We start from the raw sequence: 26,762 nt of genomic DNA, 5'->3' as shown, positions 1-26,762 counted from the left end.
ATCCCAGAAAATGATGTCATGGCTTTAGAAGCTTGTTCCTGTAGTAATAGGCTAATTGACATCATTTGAGTCAATTGGAGGTGTACCTGTGGATGTATTTCAAGGCCTACCTTCAAACTCAGCGCCTCTTTGCTTGATATCATGGGAAAATCAAAAGAAATCAGCCAAGACCTCAGAAAAAGAACTGTAGATCTCCACAAGTCTGGTTGATCCTTGGGAGCAATTTCCAAATGCCTGAAGGTACCACGTTGATCTGTACAAACAATAGTACACAAGTATAAACACAATGGGACCACGCAGCCATCATACCACTCAGGAAGGAGATGCGTTCTGTCTCCTAAAGATGAACATACTTTGGTACGAAAAAGTGCAAATCAATCCCAGAACAACAGCAAAGGACATTGTGAAGATGCTGGAGGAAACAGGTACAAAAGTATCTATTACCACAGTAAAACGAGTCCTATATCGACATAACCTGAAAGGCCGCTCAGCAAGAAAGAAGCTACTGCTCCAAAACCGCCATAAAAAAGCCAGACTACGGTTTGCAACTGCACATGGGGACAAAGATCGTACTTTTTGGAGAAATGTCCTCTGGTCTGATGAAACAAAAATAGAACTGTTTGGCCATAATGAACATCAATATGTTTGGAGGATAAAGGGGGAGGCTTGCAAGCCGAAGAACACCATCCCAACCGTGAAGCACGGGGGTGGCAGCATCATGTTGTGGGGGTGCTTTGCTGCAGGAGGGACTGGTGCACTTCACAAAATAGTGCACTTCACAAAAAATGATGTGGATAAATTTAAGCAACATCTCAAGACATCAGTCAGGAAGTTAAAGCTTGGTCGCAAATGGGTCTTCCAAATGGACAATGACCCCAAGCATTCTTCCAAAGTCGTGGCAAAATGGCTTAAGGACAACAAAGTCAAGGTATTGGAGTGGCCATCACAAAGCCCTGACCTAAATCCGATAGAACATTTGTGGGAAGAACTGAAAAAGCGTGTGTGAGCAAGAAGGCCTACAAACCTGACTCAGTTACACCAGCTCTGTCAGGAGGAATGGGCCAAAATTCACCCAACTTATTGTGGGAAGCTTGTGGAAGGCTACCCGAAACGTTTGACCCAAGTTAAACAATTTAAAGGCAATGCTACCAAATACGAATTGAGTGTATGTAAACTTCTTACCCACTGGGAATGTGATGAAAGAAATAAAAGCTGAAAAATAATTATCTCTATTATTATTCTGAAAATTCACATTCTTAAAATAAAGTGGTGATCCTAACTGACCTAAGACAGGCAATTTTTACTAGAATTAAATGTCAGGAATTGTGAAAAACTGAGTTAACATTTATTAGGCTAAGGTGTATGTAAACTTCTGACTTCAACTGTAGATAGGATCAAAAGAAAGGGAGGGTTGCTCTAGGATCAGCATTCTTTACTAAAATCTTACCTTAACAATATAATTATTTCACAATACTGACGACAGATTAGCTTCCAGACAAATATTACCACCTACGGCTGCAAATTTTGAAGCAGGTTATTCTAACGCTTACCTGATAAAAATGCATTAAAACGCCGATTTGGCACATCATGCCATATACTGAGACAAATTACAGCCAGTAGCCTAGCCTACAAGTAGCAAAATATAACTCGATTGAACATGAAACGTATTTCAATATGATTAAAATAGGCCTACAGCCTATTGTTTATATTTTTAACGGTCATCTCAGTTTCCATTTGACTCATATTTTTATACGTCACTTGGTTGTATCAATTGCAAACATTGGCAACTTTGTACTGAAGTTCTCGGTCAGAGAGGAGATGGATACACCATGTGATTCTGTTTAGCGGAGATCTTCTGTGTAAAAAATGACGCGGAAGGGCATCCTTTCTCTCTCTTCTCCTTCAGTCTGACCACGCCCTTCCATCTTATCTCCTCCTTTTCTCTTTCAATCCCCCTCTCTATGTACGGATCACTGACTTCAATGTGCTTCTACATATGGCAGCTCATCAGGTTAAACAGCTAGCCAATTGAGAGTCACACCCACCCACCTCTTCTTCCCCTCCCTCCATCGTCTCTCCCCCCTTTTCTACCTTCCTGCTGAAGCAATACTTGGGTTCTTCCATCCATAAGTCAGCCATTACACACACCCTCTCTCCCTTCCTGGGTTCTGATAAAAGTGCCCTCCGTGCCAACTGGCCTGTGAAGCCTGCTCCTGTATATCTCTCCTTCCTTCTCTCAATCTTCCCTTGCTCCATCTCCCTTTACATCCCTCATTCATTCGCCCTGCCCCCACTTCTCTATCATTCACTCTCCATCATTCTGTGACCTTTATTCTCCTCACAACATCTCCCCGCTCCTTCTCCCTCACTTCCCTCCCTCTTAGTGTTGAGCGATTAGCTGTGGAAGGACAGGGAAAGAGACGGAAACAGTTGCTTTTTGAGGTTGCCTGTCTCTAGTCGACAATACATCTGATAGATTACATTAAGACAGTCTTGAAAGTTTGCCTTATCTACTTTGAAGAACTACTAAAGTTGTACTTTTGTCAGACAGCATAGCCAGCTAGCAAGCCCAATTAGGGTGACTCATTATGGAGCACAGAGATACACAGGTAACTGCCCAAATAAAGGAAATGCCAACATAACGTGTCTTAATAGGGCGTTGGGCCACCATGAGCTGCCAGAACAGCTTCAATGCACCTTGGCATAGATTCTACAAGTGTCTGGAACACTATTGGAGGGATGTGACATCATTCTTCCTCAAGAAATACCATCATTTGGAAAATGCTGTCTCAGGCGGCGTTCGAGAATCTCTCGTGTTCAATTTGGTTGAGATCTGGTGACAGACAGCCATGGCATAAGGTTTACATAATTTATGCTAATCAAACCATTAAGTGACATCTCTTGCCCAGTGGGGCATAAAATCATCGAAGCTCTGCAGATTTTGTTGTGAGGATACAGAATCAATAGACCATTTATTTTGGTATTGCCCTCAGGTAGCCCATTTCTGGTCTCAGGTTCAGGAATGGCTGAAAATTCATAGCATTGATCTAAAATTGACCCTAGAAATAGTACTGTTAGGAGATCTGGAGAGACCGGGTCAGTCAATTACTAATACTCTTAGTAAAAGTATTTATCTTCAACACGCAATCTGTAGATTCTATTCGATTAGATACAATTTCAATCTATGTTAAACATCATAGCATAGTTGAAAGATATGTGTTGCGTAGAAACACGAAGTGGGTGGCCAGCAGAGATAGATGGCTGAGGGACACATGGCTGAGATGGCTGAGGGATGGCTGAGGGATGCTGAGGGTTGGTATGTGGAATTGGAGACAAGTGGGAGTGGAGTTGCTGTGTGAGAGAGAATGATGTTCAAAAGATAAAGGAAAGGAAAAAGGAAAAAGATAAAGGAAAAAAAAGTCTAAATAAAACATAATAGAAGTACATTTGAATGACACAGGTGTTTGTACACATGTACTGTATATACACGCACTCTCATTCAAATAAAACACATACAATAACACACACATACATGTAATAGTGCCAGACATGCACACAAACATATACAGTTGGCATTGCTGTTATGATTTCAGTTGTCCTTGATGTCCTTTGTTTTAAATTTAGTATTTTGTTAAAAAACAATTGCATTGTTGTTTGTTGTTTTCTTCTGTCTTTTCCTTTTTTCTCTTTAGTTCATTCTCTTGGTTGTTGGTGCATGGGGGGGGGGGGGGGTCTTGGGGGTGGGGAATGGAATTCATTGTATCTTCCGGGGGGGGGGGGGGAATCGGGTTTCACAAGATTGTGATCATGAAAAAGGAAACTATGACATATTTTATATCACTATCATGCACACGCACCCTCACAAGGATGGCTCTGTTGAGGAAAGTCTGATACACTTTTTGATAGTGTCTTGATGCTGTATTGTTTGTCCTTCATGTTCTAATACTTTAATGTTACCCCTTCCTTGTGTTTTTTGTAATAAACAATAATAAAAATATTAAAAACTCTTGCCCTGTGGATGGTAGCCCACCCAGCAATTTTTTTATACAAGACCCTACGCATGATGCGATGTTATTTGCTTAATTAACTCAGGAACTCCACCTGTGTGGAAGCACCTGCTTTCAAAATACTTTGTGTCCCTTATTTAATTGTTTCCATTATTTTGGCAGTTACCTGTAAATGGTGGCTGCTACTGCCCGAGCAGAGATGAGATGACGTGAAATAAAAAATAAAGTCATCAAATAAAAATAAATGTAATAAACACAACTTAATTATTTTATTAAAGTAAAGGATTGTGATAAAGGATGGTTTGCTAATAAGTGATCCGCAGTAATGGGCAGTCACTACTTGCTAGTTTTTATGAAATAGCTATAATAAAGTCATCGTCATACTAAAACAAATACGCATTTATTGTACAAAATAATGTAATCAAATCTAAAAGCGAAATTGAAAAGTATACATTTTCCAAAAACCGAACCAACCTCAAAAAGCACTAATCACTCAGCAATACACCCTCCCTCATTTTCCTCTCTCAATCTCATCCCCCGATCTCTCCTGTAAGCAGTGTTAAAGTTGATAAAATCGGAACAGTCCAATAAGGGTTGATGCCCACCCCCCGTGTGTCAATGTTTTACTGTTAACAGCCTGTGCCGCCTTTTTACTGCAGAGGCAGCCAAGTGTTTTTTATGTGCGCTCCGACACTTTTACTGGATTGGGAATTAGTCCAAGAGCATCTGAGGCTTCCCAGAGGTAGAGCTGAAAATCAAAGGCTTCTCTGGCACAAAAGACAACACTATCTGTATAAACATGTACAACTATTTATTTTTTGTGTGTTTCTCCCTCTAAAACTTCTTCCCTGAGCCATGTTTGAAACCATGGTGACCACATTGTTGTACTTGTGCACCATGTATCGTCAGAAATTTAAACGGACTCTCAGCAGACGTTTTAGGGGTGTAAGATTAAAGAAACCACTTTAAGATGCCCCCATAGTTCACTGCTAGCCATGATGATAAATACCATTCACTGAGACGCCCACTCCAGGGGAAACACCATAGGGAGCCAATCAAAATACCCCCTCGGGCTCCTTTCCTTCCTCGGTGGCTTCTGGAGGACACAGGCTTCTCTGAATCACTCATCCAGACTGGCGGAATCCCACAGTTACACCCAAGGGCCCATTACCGGGGGCGATGGGTGTCAAGGTCACTCACACACACACATACATACGTACGTGAGTCAGTGACTGAGTGAGTGAGTGAGAAAGTGTAAGGGGGAGAGAGAGAGTGAGAGAAAATGCAAAATGACTCAATAGGAGAGTAATTAAAATAAATAAATAATCACACTATTGTCAGGTAGGCCTTTACACTCGTAGCCGTACACGGGTTGAAAATGACACTGAAAAACTCCTAAATTGGAACTCAGTGGCTGTACGGTAAATATCGGTACATGACGTCAGAACTCTGGCTCTGTGCATCATTGTGCTTCACTTGAGCACCTCGTGCGACAAGAAGTTGCCCCCATCCCGTACGCTAATTGGGCAACTTTGCACATCTGAGTGAGGGAAATGCTGTAAATTAAGAGCACTATGTATTTTGAAAGATTAAACATTGAGGATTATAATAAATAGCAACTGTGATGTCATACAAGCAAGCCAAACACCTGTGTGTGCACTTCGCATTTCCATATCATGAAACAAATTTAATATACAGTGTAAACTTTTATGGTCACTATGTTTAATGTACAGTTACAAGATGACATGGAGTCATACCCTGGGTTTTTGTGCACGCTTTGGAGAGATGTGGCCACGTATAGACACCAGTTAGCCCTCTCACTCAAACCCTTGTCATTTTTTTGTCTTATGTTGCACCTACCCCACATTTTCCAGGAATATTCTTATCATGTTACTGAATGTAATATTTTCAGATTTCGTTCTCAACAGATACGACGAAAAATACAGTAACACAGTGAAATGTTTGGATTCAGTCTTGTCGGGTGAACGGTTGTGTCTTCACTTTGGGAGTAATACTTTTACCATGAATTCCAAACTGTTCCCTTTCAATTGCTACCATGGTTATGCATATGATTTTCATATTTTTTTGCGTAGGAAACACTTGAATTTAGCCCTATCCATACACGCCATTTCCCATGAGTATAAAGGGTTAACGGGTAAAATAGCAGAAATGGAATGGAGACCATCTGTGAAGCTATTTTGATAATTACGCACGTAATAAAATATAAGAAAAGGCCCTACTGTTTATACAGAGCGATAAAGAGTGTGCGTCTCTGAACGACAGAGACTGAAAATCGGAATAAAAATAATCAGAATCAGATACAGTCCACCTTAAACAGGAAGCACCCATTATCTGGAGGAGGCCCCTTCCCATTATGCACGTTTCGCTCTCTCTAAGGCAGGGGTTCTCAAATCTTTTGAGTCTGGGGACAAATTCATAAATCAGAACACACAAGATAATACTTTACAGTGCATTTATAAAAAAGAAAAAATATTTTTTGCGGGGGTACAATAAATATTAAGTTGGAACATTTATAAATTGGTGAACTGTGGATACCAATATCCCTGTGAGCCTCCCAGGCCCAGGGTTAAGAAAATAAATGATAGATTAATAAGATTGTATTACACCCCCTACATTTATTCCAGGGATCCCTTCACCAACATTTGTTTAGTCTATTGTTTTCAGTAATAAACTATTTAAAAAAATGTATATTTTGAGATCTGCTCTGACGCCACAGAAGTCTTGTGCTTCCTGAACACATGGGCAGCAGCAGGGCACAAGCTCTCATGGAGGAAGGCCAAGTTGCCCTCTCCCTCTGCCCCCCCCCCCACTCCCTCTCTCAAACCCTGTGTCCCACTCTCTCCCTCTTCTCAATCCACCATCCTACCTCTCAATTTCTCACTTCTTTGCACTGTCATTTTATCCCAATTTCTGTCTCCCACACTTTCTCTCTCTTACTACCCTTATATTTGATTATCTCTCCACATAATATTCCTCTTTTACTCAATCTTGTATCCTAATTACCACACTGTGAATGTGCTTCATTCATCTCCAGACAGCTCGATAACTACATTTCTGTTCCCCTTCCCCTGAGAATCCTTGCCTGCTCTGAAAGATGCATGAACATATGCATGAACGCAATCGCACAATCACACACCATCTCCACCGTCATCTATATCACTTGTCAACAACCATTGAAAAAGCTTGTTAACATGCAAGCACAGTAACGAGGGAAGCCTGGGCTTACAGTAAAATCACAGTGACTCCAGATCAACAGTCTAGATATGCACTGTCTAAGTAGAGAGCAATACCAGTCTATACTCTAGATTTGATTTGATTGATCAGGATCCCCATTAGTCGACGCCAATGGTGACAGCTAGTTTTACTGGGGTCCGACATAACTAAAAAGACATTACAGACAAAAGACTTAAAACATACATGTCAGTACATACACACAGCAAGAAGGTCACATGGGGGAGAGGCGTTGTGCCATGAGGTGTTGCTTTGTTTTTTTGAAACCACATTTGCTCTTCACTTGCGCTATATAATATGGGAGTTCCATGCACTGATGGCTCTGTGTAATACTATACATTTCCTTGAATTTGATCTGGACCTGGGGACTTTGAAAAGACCCCTGGTGGCATGTTTTTCTTCTAAAAACAAGAGACGCAGTCAGTCTTTCCTCAACTCTTAGCAAATTGAGACTGGCATGCATAGTATTAATATTAGCCCTCTGATTGCAATTAAGAGCAAGACGTGCTGCTCTGTTCTGGGCCAGCTGCAGCTTCACTAGGTCTGTCTTTGCAGCACTTGATCAAATGACTGGACAATAATCAAGATACAATAAAACTAGAGCCTGCAGGACTTGGCGTGTGGTGTCAAAAAAATCAGAGCATCACTTTATTACGGACAGACCTCTCCCCATCTTCACAACTATTGAATCTATACGTTTTGACCATGACAGTTTACAATCTAAGGTAAGACCAAGTAATTGTGTCATCAACTTGTTCAACAGCTACACCATTCATTTCCAGATTCAGCTGAGGTCTAGAACTTAGGGAATGATTTGTAACAATGCTCTGGCCATCCATTCCAAAACAGACTGCAACTCTTTGTGTTTCAGTGACTTAATTAGCTGCCATTGCTGATGGATATATGGTTGAATCATCAGCATACATGGACACACATGCTTTGTTTAATGCCAGTGGCAGGTCATTGATAAAAATAGAAAAGAGGGCCTAGAGAGCTGCCCTGTAGTACACCACACTTTACGTTTGACATCAGAGAAGCTTCCATTAAAGAAACCCCTCAGATATATTAGATAGATAGCTCTGAATCCAAAATATGGCATGAGTTCAAAAGCCATAACACATAAGTTCTCAACAACAGGTTTTGGTCAAGAATATCAAAGGCTGACTGAAATCTAACAGTATTGCTCCCACAATCTTCTAATTATCAATTTCTTTCAACCAATCATCAGTCATTTGTATCAGTCCAGTACATGTTGGGTGCCCTTCTCTAAAAGCATACTGAAAGCCTGTTGTTAATTTGTTTACAAAGAAATAGCAATGTATTTGGTCAAACACAATTATTTCCAACAGTTTGCTAAGACCTGGCAGAAAGCTGATAGGTCTGCTGTTAGATCCAGTAAAGGCCGCTTTCCCACTCTTGGGTAGCGGAATAATTTTAGATTGACTATATATGTATGCAATGCATATGGTCCTATGGGGCTCAGTTGTTAGAGCATTGAAACTTCAGGATCAAGAGTTTGATTCCCGCGGTGGACACCTATGTGAAAACGTATGCACGCATGAATGCATGTCACTTTAGATAAAAGCATTTGCTAAATGGCATATACCGTACATTCAGAAAGTATTCAGACCCCTTCCGTTTTTCCACATTTAGTTAAATTACAGCCTTATTCTAAAGAGAATAATACATTTAAAAATCTTCATCAATCTACACACAATACCCCATAATGACAAAGTGAAAAACGCTTTAGAATGTTTTAGCAAATGTATAAAAAAAGAAAACAGAAATACCTTATTTATATAAGTATTCAGACCCTTTACTATGAGACTCGAAATTGAGCTCAGGTGCATCCTGTTTCCATTGATCATCCTTGAAATGTTTCTACAACTTGGAGTCCACTTGTGGTAAATTCAATTTATTGGAAAGGCACACACACACACACACACACACCTGTCATTATAAGGTCTATACAGTTGACAGTGCATGTCAGAGCAAAAACCAAGCCATGAGGGCAAAGGAATTGTCCGTAGCAGTCCAAGACATAATTGTGTTGAGGCACAGATCTGGGGAAGGGTACCAACAATTTCTGCAGCATTGAAGGTCCCCAAGAACACAGTGGCCTCCATCATTCTTAAATGGAAAAAGGTTTTTGAGAAGGACAACCATCTCTGCAGCACTCCACCAATCAGGCCTTTATGATAGTGGCCAGACGGAAGCCACATGACAGCCCGCTTGGAGTTTGTAAAAAGGCACCTAAAGGACTCTCAGACCATGAGAAACAAGATTCTCTGGTCTGATGAAACCTAGATTGAACTCTTTGGCTTGAATGCCAAGCATCACATCTGGAGGAAACCTGGCATCATCCCTATGGTGAAGCATGGTGGTGGCAGCATCATGCTGTGGGGATGTTTTTCAGCTGCAGGGACTGGGAGACTAGCTAGGATCAAGTGAAAGACATTCCAACTGGACAACGACCCTAAGCACACAGCCAAGACAATGCCGGAGTGGCTTGAGTGGTCCAGCCAGAGCCCGAACTTGAACCCCAGCAAACATCTCTGGAGAGACCTGAAAATAGCTGTGCAGCGACACTCTCCATATAACCTGACAGAGCTTGACAGGATCTGCAGAGAAGAATGGGAGAAAATCCCCAAACACAGGTGTGCCAAGCTTGTAGCGTTATACCCAAGAAGATTTGAGGCTTTAATCGCTGCCAAAAGGTTCTTCAACAAAGTACTGAGTAAAGGGTCTGAATACTTATGTAAATGAATACTTATGTAAATTTGCAAACATGTCTGAAAACCTTTGTCATTATGGGGTATTGTGTGTAGATTGTTTTTTTTCTCATCAATTTCATCCATTTTAGAACAAGGCAGTAACGTCACAAAAAGTGTAATGAGTCAAGCAGTCTGAATAATGTATGTATGTATGTATGTATGTATGTATGTATGTATGTATGTATGTATGTATGTATGTATGTATGTATGCATGCATGTATGACTCGGTTCAGGAAACTAGGCATATGTCCCATGTCACTACTTCACAGGAGCGGCATTTGAATGTAAACAAATGTTTTATCAAAATGCGTTTTTTGGAACATAGATTATTAAGGCAAATGAAAGATTACAACTGATATTCCATCCATAAACACAAATAAAATGGTTGAATTACGAGCCTAGTTCGTTTAGCCACGGAAAAAGTCAGGAACCTTCCCACTAGCCATGATTGGCTGAGATAATGGATGGGCTGGACATGCCAGGAGATGAGTTTGGATTGGTCTGGCATGTAGCATGCTCCATAACGTGAGCTGTTCAGTATGTGTTGACAGTCCTTTCTATCGCGCCGTTTTTGAAAAATAAAACGTTAGCCACTACAAAAGTTTTGCTACTTTTCTCAACATTGATGCCCTGAAATTAGCAGGCGCTATCGACAGATCAGTTAGAAAAAGAGATGGGTTACTTTCTGCACACACCACGGTCAGTGTGAACCAGAGTGACTTGACACAAACAAGATGTAGCTACAAACAAAACAGAGTTAAATGGTTCCAGTCCACCGTGAAGCGTTCATCCATGTATACGGGTAAGAGTATAGCTCCATTTTCAGAAATATGTTTCAAATTTAGCCAGAAAGTCATTTTTATTGCAAGTTAAAGCGTCCTGTTAGCTAGCAAATGTTACGTTTATGATCTGTGTGGTAATATTATTTGAATTAGAAAACTATTTGCATATTAGTTATAGACTAATGTTAGGGAGCTAACATTGTAGCTAGTCTGTTAGAGTTAGCTACCTGCAGATTCGTACTACAGCTATGACAATGTTTGTATTGGTGGTAGTATGAGTTGGCTATGCCGGTTTATTGTTGCGCTAGCTAATTAGCTACATGTCTAAACAAATGACTCCACTTTGGCCGGATTATTACATGACCCATGAAATTAGTCAGGTGTGTCTAGGGTAGATTATGGCCATCTATTGTATTTCATGATCATGTGTCTAGACAATAGTGACCCATCCACCTAGCTAGATGTGGCTGGGGGTGGTTATAGCATTTCTTTCACATGACCCATTAATTTAGACAAGTGTGAGTTAAGCGTCATCTAATAAGGATCAAATATTTATAATATATGCAAGTAAGCACTTCAACGTACCATTTACACCTTCTCTACATTGTGCATGTGACAAATAAATGTATATTTTATTTGATATAGCGTGTGTTTATCACATGTGAATCCTTAAAGAGATGGGTGGGGCTTAAGAGGATGTGAACGACGCTGAACGGTGTAGACAAAGAGCTCTCGAGTAGGTGTACCAAAATACATTCAAGGGCCATTTTCTCAAAAGTGGGAATACAAGTTTATCAACCTTCAAAGCAGAATTACCTTCCCATTGTTCCTCAACTGCAGTGCATGATAGAGACTCTGAGCTAGAAAATAGTCTAGTCTACTTTTATCCAATGTAAAAAAAACACAATTTCAAATTTTGCTACATAAGACTGAATCGAGACAAAATCAGGGGCATTAAATAAAGGTTAAATAAATAACAGCCTCCACTCTTCTGGGAAGGCTTTCCACCAGATGTTGAAACATTGTGGTGGGGACTTGCTTCCATTCAGCCACAAGAGCATTATTTTACATTTAAGTCATTTAGCAGACGCTCTTATCCAGAGCGACTTACAAATTGGTGCATTCACCTTATGATATCCAGTGGAACAACCACTTTACAATAGTGCATCTAACTCTTTTAAGGGGGGGGGGGGTTAGAGGGATTACTTTATCCTATCCTAGGTATTCCTTAAAGAGGTGGGGTTTCAGGTGTCTCCGGAAGGTGGTGATTGACTCCGCTGACCTGGCGTCGTGAGGGAGTTTGTTCCACCATTGGGGTGCCAGAGCAGCGAACAGTTTTGACTGGGCTGAGCGGGAACTGTACTTCCTCAGAGGTAGGGAGGCGAGCAGGCCAGAGGTGGATGAACGCAGTGCCCTTGTTTGGGTGTAGGGCCTGATCAGAGCCTGAAGGTACGGAGGTGCCGTTCCCCTCACAGCTTCGTAGGCAAGCACCATGGTCTTGTAGCGGATGCGAGCTTCAACTGGAAGCCAGTGGAGAGACGTGAGAGAACTTGGGAAGGTTGAACACCAGACGGGCTGCGGCGTTCTGGATGAGTTGTAGGGGTTTAATGGCACAGGCAGGGAGCCCAGCCAACAGCGAGTTGCAGTAATCCAGACGGGAGATGACAAGTGCCTGGATTAGGACCTGCGCCGCTTCCTGTGTGAGGCAGGGTCTTACTCTGCGAATGTTGTAGAGCATGAACCTACAGGAACGGGTCACCGCCTTGATGTTAGTTGAGAACGACAGGGTGTTGTCCAGGATCACGCCAAGGTTCTTAGCACTCTGGGAGGAGGACACAATGGAGTTGTCAACCGTGATGGCGAGATCATGGAACGGGCAGTCCTTCCCCGGGAGGAAGAGCAGGTCGGGCAATGATGTTGGGTGATTAGGCCTGGCTAGCAGTCGCCGTTCCAAATAATCCAAAAAGGTGTTCGATGGGGGTTGAAGTCAGGGCTCTGTGCAGGCCAGTCAAGTTCTCCATCACCGATATTGACAAACCATTTCTGTATAGACCTTGCTTTATGCACAGTGGCACCGTCATGCTGAAATAGGAAACTTTGGGACAACAGTTTGAGGAAGAACAGAATCGTCTAGAATGTCATTGTATGCTGTACTGATAAGATCTCTCTTCACTGGAACTAAGGGGCCTAGCCTGAACCATGAACAACAGCACAATACCATTATTCATCCTCCATCAAACTTTACAGTTGGCACTATGCAATGGGGAAGGCAGCGTTCTCCTGGCATCCGCCAAACCTAGATTTGTCCTTTGGACTGTCAGATGGTGAAGCGTGATTAATCACAACAGAAAACGCATTTCCACTGCTCCAGAGTCCAATGGCGGCAAACTTTGCAGCACTCCAGCCAACGCTTAGCATTGTGCATAGTGATCTTAGGCTTGTGTGCGGCTGCTTGGCCATGAAAACCCATTTCATGAAGCTCCCAACAAACTGTTATTGTGCTGACGATGCTTCCAGATACAGTTTGGAACTCAGTAGTGAGTGTTGCAACCGAGGACAGATGATTTTTACGGGCTATGCGCTTCAGCACTCGGTGGTCCTGTTCTGTGAGATTTAGTGGCCTACCGCTTTGACGAACTGACTTGTAGGGAAGGTGGCATCCTATGACGAGCTCTTTAGTAAGGCCATTCTACTGCCAATGGCTGTCTATGGAGAATACATGGCTGTGTGCTCTATTTTAATACACCTGTCAGCAACGGGTGTGGCTGAAATAGCCGAATTCACCAATTTGAAGAGGTATCCACATACTTGTGTCAGGGGAGAAGCTCCAGGTGGTATCTGATTTTAAGTACCTTGGCATCATACTTGATTCCAACCTCTCTTTTAAAAAGCATGTGAAAAAGGTAATTCAAATAACCAAATTCAACCTAGCTAATTTCCGATTTATACGAAATTGTTTGACAACAGAGGTAGCGAAACTGTACTTCAAATCTATGATACTCCCCCACTTAACATACTGCTTGACTAGTTGGGCCCAAGCTTGCTGTACAACCTTAAAACCTATTCAGTCTGTCTACAAACAGGCTCTCAAAGTGCTTGATAGGAAGCCCAATAGACATCATCACTGTTACATCCTCAGAAAGCATGAGCTCCTGAGTTGGGAAAATCTTGTGCAATACACCGACGCATGTCTTATATTCAAGATCCTAAATGGCCTGGCTCCCCCTCCACTCAGTATTTTCGTTAAACAGAAAACCCAAACATACGGCAGCAGATCCACAAGGTCTGCCATGAGGGGTGACTGTATAGTTCCCTTAAGGAAAAGCACCTTTAGTAAATCCGCTTTCTCTGTGAGAGCTTCCCATGTCTGGAATACACTACCATCAGACACACATAACTGCACCACATATCACACTTTCACAAAATGCATGAAGATATGGCTAAAGGTCAATCAGATTTGTGAACATAATCCCTAGCTGTGTATTACCGCTTTCCATGTTGTCTGTAGCTTGTGAGGTGTGGAAACACTGTTGCTTTTATGAATTTTGTCTTGCTGCTTTTTGTTTTATGTTGCTTTGTCTGTATGCTATGTCTTTGCTTGTCCTATGTTGCTCTGCGTGTTCTCACTGCTCAATGATTGTCTATATTGTAATTGTTTTTAATAACCTGCCCAGGGACTGCGGTTGAAAATTAGTTGGCTGGCTAAAACCGGCACTTTCACTGAAACGTTGATTAATGTGCACTGTCCCTGTAAAAATAAAATAAACTCAAACTCAACTTTTGTTTGTTTGTTACATACAGTACCAGTCAAAAGTTTGGACAAACCTACTAATTAAAGGGTTTTTCTTTATTTTACACATTGTAGAATAATAGTTAAGACCTCAAACCTATGAATTAACACATATGAAATCAAGTTGTAACCAAAAACGTGTTAAACAATATATATTTTAGATTCTTCAAAGTAGCCACCCTTTACATTGATGACAGGTTTGCACACTCTTGGCATTCTATCAACCAGCTTAACCTGGAATGCTTTTCCAACAGTCTTGAAGGAGTTCCCACATATGCTGAGCACTTGTTGGCTGCTTTTCCTTCACTCTGCGGTCCAACTCATCCCAAACCATCTCAATTGAGTTGAGTTCGGGTGATTGTGAAGGTCAGGTCATCTGATTCAGCACTCCATCCCTCTCCTTCTTGGTCAATTAGCCCTTACACAGCCTGGAGGTGTGTTGGGTCATTGTCCTGTTGAAAAACAAATTATAGTCCCACTAAGCGCAAACCAGATGGGATGGCATATTGCTGCAGAATGCTGTGGTAGTCATGCTGGTTAGGTGTGCCTTGATTTTGAAATAAATCAATCACAGACAGTGTCACCAGCAAAGCACCCCCACACCTCCTCCTCCATGCTCCACAGTGAGAACCACACGTGCAGAGATCATCCATTCACCTACTCTGCGTCACAGACACAGCGGTTGTAACCAAAAATCTCAAATTTGGATTTCCACCAGTCTAATGTCCATTGCTCGTTTTTCTTGGCCTAAGCAAGTCTCTTCTTATTATTATTGGTGTCCTTTAGTAGTGGTTTCTCTGCAGCAATTTGACTATGTTGGCCAGATTCATGCAATCTGATGTTGAGATGTGTCTGTTACTTGAACCCTGTGAAACATTTATTTGGGCTGCAATTTCTGAGGCTTGTAACTCTAATGAACGTATCCTCTGCAGCAGAGGTAACTCTGGGTCTTCCTTTCCTGTGGCGGTCCTCATGAGAGCCAGTTTCATCATAGCTCTTGATGGTTTTTGCAACTACACTTGAAGAAACTTTAAAAGTTCTTGAAATTTTCCGCATTGACTGACCTTCATGTCTTAAATCGATGGACAGTCGTTTCTTTTTGCTTAATTCAGCTGTTCATGCCATAATATGGACTTGATATTTTACTAATTAGGGCTATCGTCTGTATACCACCACTACTTTGTCACAACAAAACTGATTGGCTCAAATGCAAATCAGAAGGAAAGAAATTCTACAAATGAAATTAACAAGGCACACCTGTTAATTGAAATGCAATCCAGGTGACTACCTCATGAAGCTGTTTGAGAGAAGCTTTCATCCAGGCAAAGGGTGGCTACTTTGAAGAATCTTGTTTAACACTTTTTTGCTTACTACATGATTCCATGTGTGTTATTTCATAGTTGTGATGTCTTCACCATTATTCTACAATGTAGAACATTGTAAAATAAAGAGAAACCCTGGAATGAATAGGTGTGTTCAAACTTGACTGGCACTGTATATACACACACACACACAAAAGTAATGTCCCTGTGGAGAGCATAGTAACCTGTACTTTTACTTCAGACTGAATGTGTACAATGTCTCAATAGAGAACATAGTAACTGGTCTGCTGTTATCGGTTGAGATTGATGCAAATGTGTGGCTAATTAAAAAGCTCACATCAAGGGGGACGGCGTGGAGAAACAATTAAAAGCTGGCACCTTGTGGCGAGGGTATACGTTGGAGGGGTGTAGTCACGACTCACTGAACTTTACATATCCTTTGGGGGCAAAGGGTTAAAACGTTTATATTTCTAACAAACAACACTTGTCAAGCTTACCACTACCTCAAACTGTTGAATGGCAAGGACAAAAACGCAGTCCACAGGCGGAGGTAAGGGAGGAGAGTGGGAGATGGGGGATGAAGAGAGAGAGGGGAGATATAGGGTGAAAAGAGGTAGATATGGGGAGAGAGGTTTAGGGATGATGGAGAGTCAGAGGGTGAATGAGAAGATATAGGGGAAGAGGGAGAGGAGCTAAAGGGGAATGAGGGCGAGAGAGGTACAGTATACTAGTTGGTTGGCAGGGAAGAGGCCTGCATGTCTTCTTTTAATTGCTGGTGCTCCATCAAAGATGAGCATGCTCCTTCAACAGACATCCCTAGGTTGTGTGTGTACTGTATGTGTTCTCATGTATGTGAGAACAAGTGAAATTGCTGTGAGTATCCTTGTCACGCACCCATAGTTCCCAGTAAGAGTGGAGATGCACAATTTCTCCCATCACTCGTTTCTAAAAGCATCCACACACTAACAGACTGACAAACTCTTTGACCTGAACATACATGCTTACAGACCCTATACACACACACACTAAGTATATCCCATATGTGTAATTGTGGTAAATTGTGGGAAGAATGTCCTCTTACATGACAATGACTCCCCCTCAAAAAATCATTAATTCACTCTGAAAGCTAACAGAGCTAAATAAAGAAGGGCACGTATGTCACGATATCCAGAATCTCCAAACTCTTTTTGCTCTAAGAGCCAAAATGGATGGAGCAGAATGAGCCGAATGGAACCTCTGGGACCAAGGTTAAGGCCATGTCTCCTCTATGACATAATGACATCAGCATTGTCCACTACAATGCATATCTGCTGGTTGACCCGGCAATAGAGCTGGTAGTCAGAGCCCAGTCCAACCAATCAAATCAAAGCTATCACAGGGCACACACTGGTTTGTACTACGCTACACTGCATTTCCCCAGACCATGACCTTGAAAGACGGAACAATGCTTCAATTCAGTAATGACGTTGGAACATTTGTCTTTTTTTTCCTGAATTCAATCATATCCATTTACTCCCTCATCGAATTCTCTGAAATGCCTTTGCCAAGTCTGCCATGCATGAAAATACCTTTGTCAATTCATATTTCCCTCAATTCCTTGCATCCTCTTTCCTTGCTTCCGTCACAAAACACATTGGACTTCTGGACAGTCTCCTCAATACGGTTGAGGCAAGAGGATCCGAGGAATCACGGAAAGACAAATTGAAGTAGGGCCCAGAGTGTTGAACAAAACCACCCTACGGGTGTCAGTAGAAGAACACATTTTTGTTTTTCCAACCAAACCAAGATGGCTGCATGTCTGCCTCAGTGACGGTCTGCAGTGGAAGGATAATGCACTGATTGTCCATCATGTGGTCTGTCCATTCCACATTAATTTAGAGTAGCCTAGAGACCAGATATATTTACACTGGAACGAGAGAAGAAAAAAAAACACCCATCTCTCTCCCTCCTAACTTCTCTTCTCAATTCAAGAAGCATTATTAGCATGACAAGAAAGGGGATGCCAAACCACATTTTGACAACAGCATCTACCCGCTCTCTCTCTCGCTCTCCAAATGAGTTTTTATTCTTTAAAGAACTTATGAAAGAGATTGGTGTGTTTTTTTCTTCTTATCTAATCATGGAATGGGGTTGTTCAATGACAGATTTTAAACAAATACATGTCTATCACTTGATGGTTTCATTTCAGAGACAAAATAATCATGTTTTTTTTGTTGCCAAATGCTATATATCAGCCTCACTCTCAGAGAAATAAGTAATACTGCTAGGTCTAAAATCCGACTGGAATTGAGATAAAACTGAGTTATTATGCAGGAACTCCTTCAACTCGGAGTTCACCAGGTTTTACAAAACTTTTTCCAGCGCAGACAGTTTAGATATGGGACGATAGGTTATCCAACCGTGACGGATCTCCACCCTTATGTAAGGGGATGATGTGGGCTGCTTTCCAGACTTTTGGATTCATATTACTTGCCAATGAAAGATTGAATGTATGTGTGAGAGAGTCAGTAATGATCTCTGTACCATTTTGTCTTAAAAGTTCAATTAGTCCGGGCTGACCGCTATCTTCATATCAAAAGATTCGAGTGCCTTTACAACTTCTGAAAGCGCAATCTCGGTCAAAGGAAATAGATGAACCGTAGGTCGGCTTGCGACAGTTTCACGCACAGCCTCATTCGAGATGTTAGGATGGAGTTCATTATTAAATAAAATGCCCAGCCTTAGCAAATTGCTCATTAAACATGTCAACTATATATAAAAATATGACATTTACACACACACACACAAAGATTTCTAAAAACCTGTTTTTGCTTTGTCATTATGGGGTATTGTGTGTAGATTGTTGAGAGAAAAAAACGATTGAATCCATTTTGGAATAAGGCTGTAACATAACAAAATGTGGAAAAAGTCAAGGAGTCTGAATACTTTCCGAATGGACTGTATATGTTTCACATCTCTGGAAGGTGGATAAAACATGCTTCCCCTCAATATGAGATCTGTATGTAAAACATTTACATTTGACATTAGTAATTTAGCAGATGCTCTTATCCAGAGTGAATTAAACTAAGTGCAATCGTCTTAAGATAGCTAGGTGAGATAACCACATAGTGTATCACAATGAAATATACAGGATACGAACATTCCATTCTAGCTTAACAATGGATATATAGGTTTTTGCAACAAAAAAAACCTTTTAATTCACATCTAGAATGTATGAATAAAACATCTAAGTACAGTAATATTTTGGACAAACATGAAGGTAATCATAAGCAAGAATTTCTGATGAAAAAAAAAAAAACTTGAAAAATTGGTGGATATAGCGCTTTGGAAATAAACTCATTTATTTATAACATCAGAGACCAAGAACGTCAAACTAAGCCTTGTCTAATCGTCATAATATATTCTGAGTGAATCTCACCAGTACACTCAAAAATACAGGGGTGACCCCATTTTAGTCCTCATCACTCTTAAAGGCAGTCTAGTGTAATGCTGTAATCCTGCTCTTTTCCTGCCATGGCGCTAGCAGCATAACTGAGCTGGTGTGTCATTACAACCCCACCCACCGAACAGGGAAATCCTGGGCCAATGAGGCTGGGCCGTTAGCTGGAGGCACAGCGATGAATCACTGCTCTGCCTGTGTCATATATGCCTACATGCCACGCCATTCTAACCGCCTCCACAAGAGAACTAGGGCGTGTTTACACACATCTAACTAGGCTTATATCCTAAGTAATAATAACGCCCAGTTGTTTCTTTACCTTGCTGGATTATCGTAAGTTTCTCCCCTTTGCCTAAAATAATGATGTGTCATGTTCTAATTCTGTGTAAGCCTTGCCTATGTAAGTTGTTATGGAGTCCCCATGCTCGATACCCTGGTCCCCCATGCTCGATACCCTGGTCCCCCATGCTCGATACCCTGGCCCCCCATGCTCGATACCCTGGCCCCCCATGCTCGATACCCTGGCCCCCCATGCTCGATACCCTGGCCCCCCATGCTCGATACCCTGGCCCCCCATGCTCGATACCCTGGCCCCCCATGCTCGATACCCTGGTCCCCCATGCTCGATACCCTGGTCCCCCATGCTCGATACCCTGGCCCCCCATGCTCGATACCCTGGCCCCCCATGCTCGATACCCTGGCCCCCCATGCGCGATACCCTGGCTCCCCATGCTCGATACCCTGGTCCCCCATGCTCGATACCCTGGTCGGATAACTTGAGCAGATCCAGTCTCAAACCTAGGTTGGACAGCAAATCAGCAGGAGCAGAAGCATTGCATTGTGTTTTCAAAAAAGCGCTAGTGTCTCTGGAGCAAACAACACTACACTGAACACACCATAGCAGAGAAGAGCAAATCCGATGAAACTGTACTCATGGCAATGCTGAGTGTGTCCAAGAGTGTGTGTGTGCGTTTGTATGCACTTTCGTTTGTGTACGCATGCATGCATGTGTCTGTGTGTGTACGAGCACGTGTGTGTGTGTGTAGTGGGTGGAGAAAAGGGAAAAGTGCCTCTCCTCTCTGTGTAGTAGTTCAGGTGAGTGTTAATGGAGGTGGTAAAGTGTTGTTAAGGTGGAGGTTAATGCTCATCTTTCTCTCCTCTCCCGCCTCCACTGATGCACCACAGAGTAATGACCCATAGAGATAAAACGACTGGATCCATCTCTAGGAAATGAACAACCACATTTATCCTGGATCAGGTGATGCACTTAGTGCTACTGCATCAGCATTCACATGTTCCCAAATGGCACCCTATCCCCTATATAGTGCAATACTTTTGACCAGAGCCATATAGGCCCTGGTCAAATGTAGTGTACTACATTATATAGGGAATAGGGTGGCATTTGGGATAAACACATTGTATTTGGTAGATAACTAGCCAGCCATATCAAATAAGGAAGTGTTCTGCTAGCTACAGTACTGTGTATGGAAGCAGTACAGACTGATACAGATATACATTTGTAACATGCACTGGGCTGAGGCGAGATGAGAGTGACGTCATTGTCAGAGAAGCCCCCGGTGGATGGAACACTTACTCACGCAGCCAAAGGACTGAAGTAGAACTGTATCGGCAAGGGAAACCGAATCCTAGACAAGTCATTTGAGCCGAGCGGCCCCTTCTTGTCTAGTGAAAGAAAGAAAGTGAATCCACGCACTAAATAGCAGCATTATGACAACAGTGATATGAGATGCCAGGCTTACGAGGCCCATTGGCTTACAAAACAACCAGCAGAAAACCCATCTTGTTTTCCACTGAAAATAACCAGCTTTTCGTTATGCGTTTGAGCGGCTTTTTCTCCCCCCTCCATCCACGCGTCCATCCACTGAAAACATAATTATGTTTCCTTCATTAAAAAAATAGTCATTTATTGTGCGGAGAACGGCGCTACAGCTGTCCCTTGATTACTAAATGGAATAGAGCAATGATCTATGAAGTCATTAGGGCTACAGTGTGGAACTAATTCCAATCCTGGAATGAACCGCAGAACCAAGGAGGGGCACTTGCAAGCGAGAGAGAGAGAGGGAGAGAAAGGAGGTGGGAGGGAGAGAGAGAGAGGGTGGGAAGTGGAGCAAAAGAGAGAGAAGGGAGAGAGAGAAGGGAGAGAGAGAGAGGAGGGAAGTAGAGTGAGAGCAGTGGCCATTTTCTACTCTCAATCCATAGTTGATCAGCTGTCAGATATCATGTGATTAATCTACTCTGAGTGATTCCAATCGTGTATGTACGTGTGTGCATGTGTGTGTGCACGTGCGTAAATGTTCTGATGATAATCAGAGTGCAAGTTGTTGATGACGAAAGATTATCTCCATGTTTCTAAAGCCAGATGGTTTGAAGGCCTGGTTAGCAAACAGTGTCGAACTCATTAGCAGTAGGCCCATAGCCACACCTGCGCTAATGGATAGCATGTGCAGGAGGGAGTAGTTAAGGGAATACTTCCCTAGCTAAAGGCTTGCTGGGGACTGGGGAGTGGCTGTACAGTGAAATAGATACGGTATTGGGTTAAATGGTTAGCATTAGCAGGTCATTGAACTTGCACAGTCCATACTGGTCTATATTATACATATATTATATACTTCAGCCTGTATCTTCAAAACTTTGGGTAGGAAACAGCAACGATAAAAAAGTCCTATACACAGCATCACTTAACCTCCATAATTAACCCTTCACTCTCTGCTGCTCACACAGATTTTTTTTAAATCAGTCATGTCAGAGCAGTTTAGCCCTGGGACTCAGCACAACCGGCGGCCTAACTCTGGCCACGCGCCCTATTCATGGGTTACATGTTTCCTCACAATATTGTTTTGAATGTTCGTTTTGTCCTGTTGCCCAGCTGAACATTCTGCACAACGCAAAGTCAATTATCCCCGGTGAAGATTTAATCAAAAGTGCATTACAGTGGCTTGTAAATACAATGCCATTCAAAAAGGAGGCAAATAACTTGCAGGAAAACCTTTTGTCATCATTTTGATGTTGCCAGATGTACTTTAGATGCAGTATAACGTTAGCTAAAATTCAGGGAAGGTCACCTGATTTTAGCTAGCTAACTTGAGGCATTGCTAGCAATTGTTGACGAACTTTGCTAGCTAATGACAACATTACCATCTGTCTAAAGTACATTTGACGACATGATAATGCTGGCAAAGTTGTTTCCAACTATACATTTGACTACTTTCTCAATGTCATCGTATTTCCAGGCATTATTGTGTAATTTAGTCTAAACAATACTTAGCCTCCGTCCAGAATGACTGGGCGCTTATCATCACTTTAGGGCACCACTACTGCGCCGCCAGTAGAGGGCGACTTGAGTAAATGTTCATAACAATGGCATGACACGACCAACAATGGCATGACGCGACCGAGTGACAGAGGTGCAACCTATGAATAGGGGTCAGATATATGATGACATCATCATTATAACATTCAGTAGGGCTAATGAGGTGATACAGTAATGTGTGTGTGTGTGTATAATGTCTCTTACCCTCAATGGGCGATGTCTTGAGTCTGCGGCAGACTCCCTGCACGTCTCCGTAGGAGTCGGCTATCTTGGTGACGGCCTCTCCACTCCTCAGCTCCATCAGCTCTCGGAGGTCCATCACCGTGATGCCAAAGTCCCCCTCCTGGTTGCCATCGGCGACAGAGTTCCCCGGAGGGTGGTCCGCCGTGTTGTTGGCCATTTTGTCGTTGTTTGATTGTTTATCTCCCTTTACTCGCCGACTGTCTCTCACTGCCTCTACCGTCTCTCGAAGATCACTGTGCGTGACAGTTGTAAACTAAGAACTGGCTAGTAGTGCGGAAATAGTTAAATAGTACAACAAGGAAGTCCAAGTCACCTAAGGGCTTCAACACCTAAGTCCTTACTTTGTGCAGACAGGAAATGTGGGTATTGTAGTAGTATTGAGTGGTGGTCTCTCTGCCAGGTGTGGGAGATGAACATCAGTGGACGAGCGTCTGGACCCGGAAGTGCATATTATTTACCAAGGAAACAGTGGAGTCATGATCCGTTGACCACTTCTTCTGTTCCACAAAACTGCAGGAGAAAAGAGACAAGAAAAAGGTTTTAAAACATTGAAAACGTCAAAATGAATATAAACCACAGGAATAGCTTGCTATTGAGGATTTCTATCAAATACTGCAAGATTACCACCACATCACCAGAGAAAAAGAAAAAACACTTAAATTATTGCGGAACAGTATGGCAGTGGTTCCCAAACTGTGGGGCGGGCAAGAGCGGGCATTTGTAATTTAAGGAACTCAGTCCGGTTTTGAACGTACTCTTGAAAGTTGCAATTGTAGAATGCGCAAGGTGCAATTACGAAATTGGGTACGGCATCATCAGTTCCTCGTCATGTTAGTTGTTGCATACCTTAGAGAGCGATGTATAACTTGTCAGAAAACGTCCAGATCAACCAGCCCATGTCAGCTAACGTTTTTATATCAAGTTTTTTGTTGTTGCCCATTGTCATTTTTTTTGTCACGCAAATACTACATGCATACACATTGGACATTGCAAAATGTACAAAATTGCAAGAGTGGAGGAACTGAGATAAGAGAAGAAAATGCCAAAGCTGGAGAGATTCTCAAAAGCAGAGAGCATGTGATTCTCTGAATGGGAAAGACAGCCGTGCTTTGCAATGAGGTTGAACAATTCCTAAGGACAGGCCATACAGTAGGAAACATATTTAGGATAAGCTGACTCTCACTTGACACACACAGCCCCTTTGTTTGTATAAGATTAGCAGTCTCGCAGTAGATCCAACTGCTTGTCCCAAAACGACTGCTTTCACATAGAATCCTAATTCCCCTATATATTGGAGGCAGAGGATAAAGACGCCATGGGAATCACCATAGTGACCTGGTTCTATGACACCAGTGGTATAGAGTAGTTATCAAATGGTGTGTAGCTGTAGAGAGGAGCTATAATAGACTGTTAATATCCCCCATACAATACAAGTCTAATACAGCAGTCTTTAATACGGCACTGTGTGTTGGAACTGACTGGAAGGAAGAGGACATTATGCTAATGTGAGATAACGCTCTGGACCACTCCTTTGGGCCGGTGTGTGTGTTTCAGAGTGTGTGAATGTTTGCGCGCGTGCGTGTGTGTGTCCCACTCCTCTGGGCTCTCCGTGACTTGCTAAACACCCCAAATGGAGGTCTGCCTTTGATGTGTGCTTATGTGATAAGAACTGATGTGCTGGAGTGTGACTCTCCGGATTTCCATTCTCTGTCTCACAGACCAGAAATACACCCACGCACGCACATCCACACGCACGCACATCCACACGCACGCACATCCACACCAGGGTTTCCGTTAGCCGGCAACAGCCGACTTTAGGCCGATAACAATTATGAAAAGCCAATAAATAAAAATTGTCGGGCTGCCTCTCATACACCCCGATTGTCTTACGTACATGCACCTGATGCTGAGGAGGGAGAGCGAGAGACGAGCCTTGGCCTAAGCTACTGTTGATTGCGAAGATGGAGGCCATTTTCATTGAAGTAAAACGAAAGTTAGGAGGGGGAAAAGGGGGGGGGGGGGCTATTTATAATAATTTGTTTTATCATTATTATTATTGTAGGCCTATTTATTCATCTAAACCAGTTGTTTAATATGCAAAAAGTGTTTCGTTTCATTCGGTTTTCTCAATTTGATCTGCCTTTTTAATTATGTGCTCCGTATTTAGTTTACGATAGGTTAAGTAGACCTGCCTATTGCTGTCATTTGTTGGATACGGTAGGCACTAGACTTTGTTGGTAATTGCTGCAATATAGCCTGTTCAAAACATTTGTGAAGGTTTAAACCAGTTCACAAGTGTTACATTTAATTCTGTTGGGCCATTTTCTTTGGCCAAATTTAAGTTCCAACTGTAATATTGTGTTTGCCAAAATATAATATCCTGCTCTTATTTTGCCTAAAAACAATGGCTTGACTTACTTTTGAAATTACCCAAATAATGTTTAGAAACTTTGTGTTGTGTGGCAGTGCGCACCAACTGACTCCGAAAGTTGAACTTGAGGTGAGGAAGAATGTTTTAGGCCAACCAGAGTGAATCCTAGAAATTAACAATATAATGCTTATCTTTAATTATGATAGAAAATTAACTAATTAGTCTCCTTGTGTACGCCTATATCATAGCAGAGGCAGTAGCCTATCTGAAAGGCATGTCAGTGCAGCATTCCACCGGCATCTCTAGGTCTAACCTTTTTCTTCATTTATATATTTTTGCCTATAGGCATATGCATGCAATGCCCTGGTGGGTTTGGTGCTCAAATCTCCAACAGCTGAATAATGATTGTTTTAGGAAAGTAAAAACCAATAAAGCAATGGGCTAGAAAGTTTTGCATAGGTTACGCACCGAAACACAAGGAATATAGTGTTTTCAAAATTTGTAATTAAGTTTGTTTTTAAGGACACGTAAATGTGGCTCATTTGGCCAACATCGCTCGTTTGTTGATGGTGCTGGCTGCTTGGGTGGACACCCTAATGGGTTACGTACCTCAATACATATGGATGACCGGGTAATTTTCTCAAAATGTCAGATAAATGTAAATATTCCCAGTCACTTGTCCGGTGTCAAATTTTCCTAACAAAAACCCTGACACACACACACAGTACCATAATATAATTAGCTTAGATTGGAGCGGTTTAAACCTAGATTGGGTTAATATGCTCTTCTTTATACTCCGACATCTTCCCTGGAATTTGATATAAATATAAAACAAAGGACACCTCACTGATTTAACCTCAGGCCTTTCACTGAAGCAGTTAGACAAAACAACCATCATGGCCATGTACTGCTCCCTAACCCCCATCTACAGTTGAAGTCGGACGTTTACATAACCTTAGGTTGGAGTCATTAGAACTTGTTTTTCAACCACTCCACAAATTTCTTGTTAGCAAACTATAGTTTTGTCAAGTCGGTTAGGACATCTATTTTGTGCACGACACAAGTCATTTTTCCAACAATTGTTTACAGACAGTTTATTTCACTGTATCACAATTCCAGTGGGTCAGAAGTTTACATACACTAAGTTGACTGTGCCTTTAAAACGCTTGGAAAATTCCAGAAAATGTCATTGCTTTAGAAGCTTCTGATAAATTATGTCAATTAGCCTGAGTCAATTGGAGGTGTACCTGTGGCTGTATTTCAAGGCCTACCTTCAAACTCAGCGCCTTGTTGCTTGGCATCATGGAAAAAATATTTTAGACCTCCACAAGTCTGGTTCATCCTTGGGAGCAATTTCCAAACACCTGAAGGTACCACGTTCATCAGTACAAACAGTACGCAAGTATAAACACCATGGGACCACGCAGCCGTCATACCGCTCAGGAAGGAGA

At 42.1% G+C, this 26,762-nt stretch overlaps 1 protein-coding gene across 8 annotated transcripts in view; it reads right to left on the bottom strand.

Moving 5' to 3' along the window:
* LOC139563299 (plasma membrane calcium-transporting ATPase 1-like) overlaps positions 1–26,762 on the bottom strand; it is a 168,770-nt gene that overhangs the window by 104,263 nt on the left and 37,745 nt on the right. For 7 of the 8 annotated variants that reach the window (XM_071381876.1, XM_071381930.1, XM_071381866.1 and 4 more), the window contains exon 2: positions 22,902–23,450. In XM_071381876.1, coding sequence (XP_071237977.1) covers positions 22,902–23,097 — 196 coding nt within the window. In that variant the 5' untranslated portion in view covers positions 23,098–23,450. The remainder of the gene's footprint in view (positions 1–22,901; positions 23,451–26,762) is intronic. The other variant, XM_071381896.1, reaches the window with a different exon arrangement.

Source organism: Salvelinus alpinus, chromosome 2, assembly GCF_045679555.1.
Source record: "Salvelinus alpinus chromosome 2, SLU_Salpinus.1, whole genome shotgun sequence".
Classification (NCBI taxonomy): domain Eukaryota; kingdom Metazoa; phylum Chordata; class Actinopteri; order Salmoniformes; family Salmonidae; genus Salvelinus; species Salvelinus alpinus.
This window is presented reverse-complemented; position numbering and strand designations above follow the sequence as displayed.